Raw genomic sequence first — 10,327 nt, forward strand, 5'->3', positions numbered from 1 at the left:
TATTTCATACAAAATATTCAATTTGATCACGCAGGCTAGTTGCTATCTTCATACTTGATTTCTCAATATCTCCCTCAGGGCATCCTTAGCATTGATGTCAATAAATATTTAACAAGTAAAAAATACCCAGTCTATATAGATTCTCAGCAAATATGTTGAACTCAGTCTAAGAAAACATGCAGCTGCTAAAGTTCCTTACAGATTTGTTTTTGGAGGGGGATGATTAGAAAGTGTGACACAAAATTCAAACCAGTTGCTTGATAAGACTGAGTCTGCAGCCTCACAAGGGCCATTCTGCAGCAGGCAGTCTGCTCTGCAAACCAGACAGGCAGGGTTTGGTTCAGGTTTGAAAGTCACTGGGCAAAACTAGAATCATCCTCTAATGTATCTTGGTTATGCTCCGGAATAAACCCTTCTCAATATGACTTTCCTCACTGCGTCCTTTACCTGTTTGTTTCTGAGACTGTAGAGGACAGGATTCAAGAGGGGAGGAACAATAGTGTAAAACACAGAGAGAACTATGTCCTGAATCGCCTCAGATGTCACTGGCGGCCTTAGATACACATAAGAGATAGAACTGAGGAAGACGGTCACCACAAGGATGTGGGGGACGCAGGTGGAGAAGGCCTTCCCCTGCTCCTGTGTGGGGAACCTGAGCACAGTAGAAAATATGCGCACATAGGACATGGCGATGAAAATAAAGCAGCCGCCACATACCACCACAGCGGAGATGAGAATGGAGAGCTCATTGCTAGACGTGTCAGAGCAAGAGAGCCTCAGCAGGGAGGGGATGTCACAGAAGAACTGAGGGACCTCATTGGAGCCACAGAAGTTCAGCTGTAATGTGTTTCCAGAGTGTGCACCTGCATAGACCAGGCCACTGAGCAGGGAAGCCAGGGTCAGGCGGACACAAAGTTGGAGATTTATGATAGTTGAATAATGCAGGGGCTGGCAGATGGCCACATAGCGGTCCCAGGCCATGATGGTGAGAAACAGAATCTCCACAAAGGCACAAAAAATGACTAGGAAGATCTGGGTTGCACAGCCAGCCACTGAAATGGCCCTGTGGCCAGTGAGAGAGTTGACACAGGCAGTGGGGACAGTGACAGAAATGTAGCACATGTCCAAGATGGACAGGTTCCTGAGGAAGAAGTACATGGGCGTGTGCAGGTTCTGGTCAGCAGTGGTGACGGTGACGATGAGAAGGTTCCCTAAGAGTGTGGCCAGGTACATGAGTAAGAATAACATGGAGTAGAGGAACCTTAGTTTCCAGCCTTCAGCAAAGCCCATGAGGAGAAACTCGGTCACCATGGTGGAGTTGGCCATCTTGTGGAGATGCTGTCGACTGGGAGGCAGAGGAAAGAAGACAAGGGGCATACAAAAGTCAACAACCATCTCAGATGTTCTTCCTCCAAGTGTTTACTGCTGTATTAGGTAATCTGTGCATGGAGGGACGTCCACTACTGGCCTCCTTATTGGCTTCACTACTTCTGAGTAGATGGGACTCTGCTCAGGAGGTTCCCTGTCTTCTGTAACACCCAGCACCAAGTCATTGTCTCAATGAAGACTGAGTACCCAGTGCATCTGAAATCCCTGTGTTACAGTAAGGTCACAGTTCCACAAAAGTGTCATTAGGAGCTGACCAGCACATTTGGGTGGATGTGGACACCCAGCAAGGATGGGCTCAGTGCCCTCCAGCATGGTCTGCCTGTCATCAAGAGACATGCCTCTATTCACTGTCCTGTCCCTATGTGCAGAAATCAGTACTGAGAATCTCTACACATTCCTAAAGCCTGCCACTGTCAGGACTTGCAGAGTGGGTAGGCTGCTGATTTACATGTGATTTTACAATATTGTTCTATGGAAATCTTTCAATTCTGCAAATTATAACTCCGTCAATGCTTGGAGCAAAGTTGAAGCTGTAACTGAATTTGAAGTCACAGCTTGAGGTGAAGTAAGCCGCCTGTGATCACACAGGGAACTGAATGCTGGGACTTCCTTGGGATCGATGCTGTGGATGTTATAGGTACTCTACCAAAGCCTGGGTTTCATGATACTCAAATGTATACCTTTGTAATAAAATGGATGGAGGCACTTCCTAATCTTGATCTTCTGATTATTTCTCATTAAAAGTATTTGGCTTTTGGGTGGTTATTTTGCCCCCAAATTTACTCCTGGGTTTGGTACTAGTTCCAAGGATAGCACCCTGACACAAGCAACCTTAGTTCTGCATTGCCCTCTGCCCCCAAGTCCCTTCCCTCACTATCTCTACTGCCTGTCTTTCCTTGCTCCATGGACTAATACTTCACTTCTCTCTAGAACAATTTTCCCTATTGCTCTATCAGCATGTGTAATTTTGTAGCACAGATTTTATGTATTATGTTAGTTTTGTAGGATAATATTTGTGCCTCAGTGATATAACTGTTATATTAAATATCTCCACCAACAAGAGTCATTTACTAAGGAAGAAAGGCTCTCAAAGAGAGCCAACTAGTGCATCTCAAATTGAAAGTGTGGCAATGTGTGGGGAGATGAGCCTGGCTTACCCAGCAAGCCCTGTACGCAGGTCAGCATAGGCCTAGTTCTGCTGGGGTCCTAAGGCCAAGGCTGTAGGGCCCTGGACTGCCCATCACCCTCTCTGGGTTCTCTGCACCTCCTGCTCTTCTTTCCTCTCCCAGGAGGAGACTGCGGGGTTCTCGAGAGCCTCTGCCACCCCCATTCTCTTGGGCTGTTTTCCTCATGTTCTGTTGCTTGCCAGAACCTTCCACTCCATGTTCTCACCTCCATGAACTGTAGGAACCTTCTGTGTGCGGTAAGGTCTGGCTTGGTCTGGTAGATAGGTGTTTTTTCCTTTCCCCTTTTTCTTCATTGTCATGGAAAAGGTATTACAATCCTTTTTAGTCAGAAGTTCATTAAACGCTGACTCTCCCTTTGTGGGAAAACCATTGGCCACTAAGTCCTGAGAGGGTGGCATGGCTGTGTCCTGACTTTTTCCAGTTCAGGTTTCTTGTCATGTTAACCCTGCTGTCCCTCTTTGGACCAGGTGTCTTGCTGAGGTTTCCTGGGAATCTCTGAGGTTTGCCTGTGTATCCACCTCTCTCTACCTCTTTTCCCCAAATTCCCTCTGTCTATCATGACTTCTTTGTATGTCATGATGTTGACTTCACATTAGTGTCTTTTATCTCATCTGGAAAATGTACACATACACCCTTATGTGCATTATTCACATTAAAATAAGCAAAAGTGGTTTGAAACTAAAACTTTTAAACTCATAGGGACAGCATAAAGAAAGCCTTATCCCCACTTTTTAGCTTTCACCTTATCTATGAATGCACTTCTCTCCCTGATAGTGCCATTATGGATTTAGAAATATAGCAATGAAACATTTGATAAATACTCTCCGTGCTTCTATTCTCTTATGATTTCAAGAAAACAGTTCTGACTTATTCTTCGAATACATTCATTTTTTTTTGCCACCTCACTGCACCTGGGCCATTGGTTGAATTATAAACACTTACTCTGAGGGTCGTGTGTTCTCCTCCTGAAGTAAAACAGTCTCCTCTGCTGTCTTCTCCAAATCTCTGGCTGGAACGTGGTCTCCCAGGATTTTCCAGGCAAACAACCTTTCAGGACATCTCCAGAGGCACACAGACACAGTTTCAGGTTGTGCAAACAGGCTGGTGTGCTCTCTTTATATAAAATGTGGGTGTGACCCTGCCGTCCCCAGAGGGCCTCTGAGAACACAGCACCTACCTCCTGATGGTGGGGTGGCTCACAGTGACTCCAGACAGGCAGTGCTCTCCAGAGCCCAGGTGAAAGACCAATCAACTGCAGGGTGGACATGGGGTTGAACTAGTAGACATATTTTACCTGTGCAGGTGTGTGGGATCATGGAATCAGGCACTGTGGGAACGGGGAACCCAGTAGCCCTCCCTGTGTGGGGTTCACTGGGGCTTCTGTGTGTGCCTCAGAGACCAAGTCCTGCATTCTGAGGGGCCCAGATACATAGCCTGTGCCCTGAGCCTGCTAATCTGCAATAGCCTCCACCATTCCTCTCTGAATGACAGGATTGTATATTTGCCATGTTCAGATTGGAGAGAGTGACACAGCTCATTGCTTGCATGTCTTTAAGAACTCTGAACATGTCACAGTGTCTTGAAACTTTGGAAAACCATGAATAAATATAGGCCAGGACATTGTGGAGGACAGGGTTTAGTGTGGCTGGATTCACACTCCAGACCTGACACCAGCTGAATGGATCTGGATACCCTTTACATTCCTGTCAAATAAATTTACCCCTGTAGGGTGATCTGTCTGGTGGCTTTCAGATCATTCACTGTGATGCCCAAGCACCAGGTCCTGACTCCCCAACGTCTCCAGCACTGCAGACAGAGCCCCACACCCGTGGGAGGCTGGGTCTCCTCCTATCTCTTTTTATTTCTGATGCTTAGTTCAGACTTGATTCTCCTTTAGGGGAGCATCATTCCAATGAGAGTCCTCTCTATGCTGAATCTGATACTTATTTTCCACTTCTTCATGAAATATTTCATTGAGTATGTTTTTATGAGCAGGCTTAGTGGTTATGAATTTCTTTAGCTTCCAATTATCATGGAAGTTTTAAAATTAATCTTCAATTCTGAAGTGTATTTTTGCAGGATATGGTATTTTGGCTGGTACTCATTTACTTTCAGGGTTTCGTATAGATTATTTCAAGACCTCTTGACTTTTATGGTTTGGGCTAAGAAAGCAGTTAAATTTTGAGCTGGCTTATCTCTAAATGTGCCTTGCTCTTTATTTCTTGCAGATCTTAAAAGTCTATCATTATTCTGTATATTAAGGAGTTTTCATTACAATGTATATGGAGAGGATAATCTGTTTATGTGGGGCTCTAAGTGCTTCTTATATTTGGAATTTCATTTCATTGCTAAGATTTGGAAAATACTCTGAAATTATTTCATTGAGGTGTGTTCCTTTAGTTTGTATTTCAGTGTCTTTGTGTATGTCAATAATTCTTAGGTTTGTTCTCTTAAAGTTACTCTGATTTCTTAAACATGGTGGTCATGGTCTGCTACATCTTTTCTTTATTGTTGACATTAATTTCAAGATTACATACTTTTTCTTCAAGGGTTGATTATTCTGCCTTCTATGAGGTCTAATGTATCGATGGTGCTTTCATTTGAATTTTTAATTTAATTTTTTGAGTCTAATTTCTGATATTTCTATTTAGTTCTTCTTCAGAATCTCTCTTTATTGAAATGACCTTTTACTTCCTGTATTTTCTAAGTTTGTTCCTTACATCTACATTTAGCTCACTGAACATTTTAACTATGGACCTTCCACATTCTGTCTCTGATATTTCTCCTCCACAGTTTCAATGCAATAACTTGGTGCAGTGTCATGGGCTATTTGTGGTGTTTTTTCCCTTGATTTTTCATATTGTTTGTATCCATCTGCTGGGAGGATTATTGGTTCTCCTTTGAGGCAAGGGTCCTTTTCTTAATTGCTGTGATGTTATTTATTATTGAATATAAATATAGTACTTAATGAATATTAAAGATAATATTTAATATTTAATTCAATATCACTTTAGTATTTATTAAATATTATATTTAATATTTCAATATTATTATTTAATATTACTCTCCTCTACAGGAATCCTCTGCTTTCCCCAGTATCAGTACAACTTTAGAAGAATGTATTAAATCCTGTTAACTGCAATCAGTTCAGAGCAAAACTTTGTAGCAACTAATTTTAAGAAAAAAAAACTTTTAAAAAATGTTCTCTAGTTCCTTTATTTTTTTATATGGGACTTTGATAGTTTTGTGGAATAATGCGATAATTTAGTTATTAAAGGTATTAAAGTTATTACTACACTAACAAGTGGATGAATTGGGGAGGAGAGAAAATTTGGGCATGCAAAAAAAGAAAATAAGAAAAATTAGGATCCAAGGTATAAAAGCAGACAAAGATGAGTTGGGTGAATCTGAGGCGGGAAGAGATATTGCAGGAGAGAAGGACTGAGTGAAGCAAGTGTAATCCTGAGTTAGAAAAACAAAGATGGAAAGATTTCAGTTGTTGCATTAAAACATTAAGAGAAATACAATCAAATGGGCTGAGTGAGCAAGCTGAATAAATAGGGAAACATACATTACTTCAATACCTAAATATGTCATAATATGTGTGCTATGTGTGTTATCAAAATCGACATCATCAATGTTTATGATAATGCATCTCATGGTAGAGTGATGTCTACTGAGGCTTCCTGAATTGGATTTCATCAGTATTTGGAACTGTCTCTTGGGTTGACCTATGAGTGTCCCTGGATGTGGAGGTGGTGAGCCCACAGTTCACCTCTGGTACAGGTCTTGGAAACCTCCTTTGATCTTCGCTGTGTCCACTGAACCCCTACCTTTCTGTGGCATCCGAGCAGACAGTCCCTAATTATTTGGGACTAAAGACCTCAGGGGTTCTGTTAGCGGTGTCTTTTTTAATGCCTGGTAACTTCTGTGTATCCAAGGTTGTCCATCCAAGTGTGGGATATGCTGTGTGTTTTGGATTGAGTGGGGTGTGGTCATTAAACTTGAGGTATGTAGTCTGTCTGATGTGGCACTGGATGACCCATGGAGGGGTAGGACTCTGGGACTGTCTGGAGCAACAGAGCACAGGTTTGGGGGATTATATCTGGGCACTGCATGGTGACTTGTGTCTGTTTCCTTTTCTTAAACCTAGTTCAAAAATGAATAAGTAAATTTAGTGAGAGATGTTGAACACTGTTGGAAATTTCTGAGTGGTTTCTTGGGGTTGCAGAAGGGTCACGGAATGTCTGGCTTCCCAGCTGTAGAGGTGGTTGACTTGGAGGATTTAGGAAACAGGGTCTGGAGGGAAAGGACACTGGGAGAACCCACAGGAGTTGGTTGTCCCTGTGGGTGGAGAGAAGAAGCCCAACTGTCTTACTGGTTGCTCTCCTTCCTGGCATTTCTGGTTGGGCTGGGTGGATTGTTGGTGTTACTGCTATTTCTAAATGTCAACCTTGGGGAGAAGATGAGAGAGTTTATGTACATACTCACATAAAAGAGAGCCCAGGAAAGATATTTCCAGCCACTTTTAAGTGGGTTGGAAGAGTGCTTGGGTAGGTTTTAAATGGCCTCAGCTCCCTCACAGGTATTGCCAAATGACACTTCTGCACAAAACCTACATTTTAAGAATATTACCCTGACTTTCAAGCTAAGAAAGACAGGCTCAGGGAGGGTCCTTGTCAGTGTTTTATTAGAGATTGAGAAGGGCAATTATCTGCTGCAGTCAGGTGGCCAGTGCATGTCAGGGAGACAGCACCGTACGTCCCAGAACATTGCTTTTTTGTCATGAGTTAAGGGAAAAAAGATTTCCTTCAAATCTCTGTAAGGTTGAAGACCATGTAGAAAGTGACAGAGAACTCAGAAGTGTAAGGAAATAAAAGGAGACGCAGAGACAGGATGCAGAGGCAGAAAGTGGCTATTGGTCTCAGTAGCCACTACTGATACCAGGAGGTTGCCCTAGGTCACTGTTGCCATAACTACATTAATGTTTATTGTATCACAGAGGTAGCTTATTCTGCAGTTACATTCCATAGTTACAATATGCAATGATTGGAGCTTTGTGTAGCTCTCAAGAAAGTCCATTGTCTGAAGTTACTATTAGGTGGGGAGGTCCAGGAGCTTGGTGAAATATTGTAGTTATCTAGCAAGCCAGTTCCTTTATTCCCAGGAACTGAGATCAAGGTCCAGGCTGGTAAAACTCTTGCACACAGACTCCTCATGGAGGACATTCCCACATCAGCTAAGCACTGCACATGTGGTAGTTATCTTACTAGTTCCTAGGAGAAACTGCAGAATACTCTAAGTGTGAAAAACAAAATGCCTGCTATCCCCAGGGATTTTGCTCATCAGAGGAAAATTTGCTGTCTTGTACATTTCCTCAGCCAGAACCCTTACACAGAAGAATGCAAGAGCCCTGGTCAGGTGCACCTTCTTTGAAGAAACTGGATTTCCAGTGTTGCATTTGGAGTGGCTCTAGGGGTGAGCTATGTGATGAGTAGGGGCTTTTCCTCTGGGCCCAATGGCTCTTACATGTAGACTTGGCTCATCTCCAGCCCCGGGGAGTCAGGAGAAGTGCTCACTCAGTGCAGCTGGAGGCTCATAGTAGATGAGGACCTTCCCTACACCAGTACCTAAGACAGTGGTCCCTGCTGAAGGTCCCGATGCTCAGCTGCCTGCATGATTGACTGGCTTCAGAGTCTTTCCTGGGACAGTCTGTGAACACAACAGGCAAGATCAACAGAAACCTGGAGATCTGAGGGACAGTGAGAGGTGGACATCAGAGAATGAGTCACCTCACCTAGGCTGCACAACTGAGAAGTTCAGCCCAGGACTTCGGAATACTTGTGGTAAGTGCAAATAGAAGGTGGCACCCACAGACCAGGATGTGCCTGTCAGAGTTCAGCTAGAGCAATTTGAAAACATCAGATGCAGGAAAGAATTTCTGATTAGCACTGGAGGTGACTGCACAGGAGGGACACATGGCCAGTGTGTCTCCATCTGCAACAAGGACAAAGACTGGTCCCTGGTGGTTCCCAGTCATTAAATATATTCCTCTCGGATCAGCCAGAGTGGAGTTCAGCAGCAGCACTGGCACCACACAGAGTGATGGTCTCCTGGAGAACCCATCTGCATTAGGGAGGCAGAGCTGTCCTTTCTTCTTTGAAACCTTGAAATTGCGATGTGCATGGCTGCTGTGGTGACGAAGAGGAAATGAACCCTGAAGATTTGGCTAGAAGATAGGAGGGCCAAGATGCTGGAATAGAGGTGGCTGCCATGTGATCAGATCAGAGAAGGGTCAGGGCAACAGGTGGAAAGCCTACGCAGCATAGAGAGGCATAAAGGCAGGTGGGAGCAAAGCACAGAACCAGGGTACTGCCCCTCTGCCCGTGGCTGGAGGAGGGGCCTGCAGGCACTGCTCAGCTGAGAGGACAGCAAGTGGATGGGAAGAGACCAGCAGTGCCCATGGCAAGGAAACCCGGAGGGCGGGCAGTTGTTTCCACTAAGTATCTGGTCCAAAAGGGGCTCCTCATGCGTAAGTGGCTTCAGAGGGGCCCCCACAATATCACTCAGCCAGCTTTCAGAGGGTACCAGGAGCCAGCCTGCTGAGGGGTTCAGGTAACAGAACATCGACTCACTGTCACTGGGGACACTGTCACAGTGTATGGGTGGGGATGGTCACAGACCACTGCATCAGGTGGAGGGAATGCCTGTCCCAAATGTGCTGCCAGTCTGAGCACTGGGGGGCACAGCCGGGTGGGATGCCCCTGGGTGGCTCTATGGCGGGCTGTCCTACCTTCTGTGGTGAAGAGCAAGATCCGCCCAGTGTGTTTTCTCCTCAAGTCCTGGTGGAGGCAGGGTCCTCTGTCCCACAGCCCCTCCAGCACAGAGTGTGGGGTTTCATTGCTTGCACTGGGCTCAGAGCTGCTCTGGTGGACAGCACAGCCCTGCCACAGGTCAGGGGCTAGTGTGGGGTTTGGCAGCTCTTGGATGTGGCTTCTCCAGCTGAGCACTGTGAGTCTGGAAGGTATCCACAGGACTGATTCAGGGGCAGGGAACTCACTGTGACATGGACCTTAGCTCACACTTTCTTACCATTGACCTCCTTTGTATCCCCCTGATTGGGGGACATGGTGATATCCCACATTTCAGTTAAGTGCTGGTGTCCCACAGTGCCTGTGAGTTCTGGAAGTGTCCTTTCCCATCATGCACTCACCCTGGTACAGGTTTGGGTGCCTGTGTAGGAGTCTGTGGGGAAGGTGTACAGCACAGTTTTGTCTTGTGAGGCTGTAATGAAATGACAGGTGTAAGGAATAAGGAGGAGACAGAGAAAAGGTGCAGATGCAGGGAAGATGGCAGAGTGGCTCTTGGTCTGAGGGGTTATTTTTATTCATACTAATAGGTTACATTGGGTCATTAGTACCATAAGCTTGTTATTGGTTAGAGTATCAGTAAGGTTAGTTATTCTGCAGTTACATTTCAGTTACAATATGCAATTTTAGGAGCTTTGTGCAGCTCTCCAGAAAGTCCATTGTCTGAAGTTACTGTTAGGCAGCAGATCCAGGAGCAGCAGAGCTTGGTGAAACATTGTAGTTATCAAGCAAGCAAGTTCCTTTATTCCCAGGAGCTATGTGGCTGCAATCAAGGTTTGCGGCTTGGTGAGGCTCTAACACAGAGGCTTCTCAGGGCATTGCCATCCCAGCTAGACATGGTACATATATTAGCTATATGACTAGATCCTAAGAGTGATTGCA

The 10,327-nt window shown here is 44.8% G+C and overlaps 1 protein-coding gene across 1 annotated transcript; it reads right to left on the reverse strand.

The window, feature by feature from the left end:
* Positions 1–393: 393 nt before the first annotated feature.
* Positions 394–1,326, reverse strand: LOC143400236 (olfactory receptor 14C36-like). The gene has a single exon (XM_076857537.2). It carries the CDS (start codon positions 1,324–1,326, stop codon positions 394–396), a length of 933 nt encoding a protein of 310 aa, XP_076713652.2.
* Between the last annotated feature and the right edge of the window lie 9,001 nt (positions 1,327–10,327).

Source organism: Callospermophilus lateralis, chromosome 5 (assembly GCF_048772815.1).
Source record: "Callospermophilus lateralis isolate mCalLat2 chromosome 5, mCalLat2.hap1, whole genome shotgun sequence".
In the NCBI taxonomy this organism is placed as follows: domain Eukaryota; kingdom Metazoa; phylum Chordata; class Mammalia; order Rodentia; family Sciuridae; genus Callospermophilus; species Callospermophilus lateralis.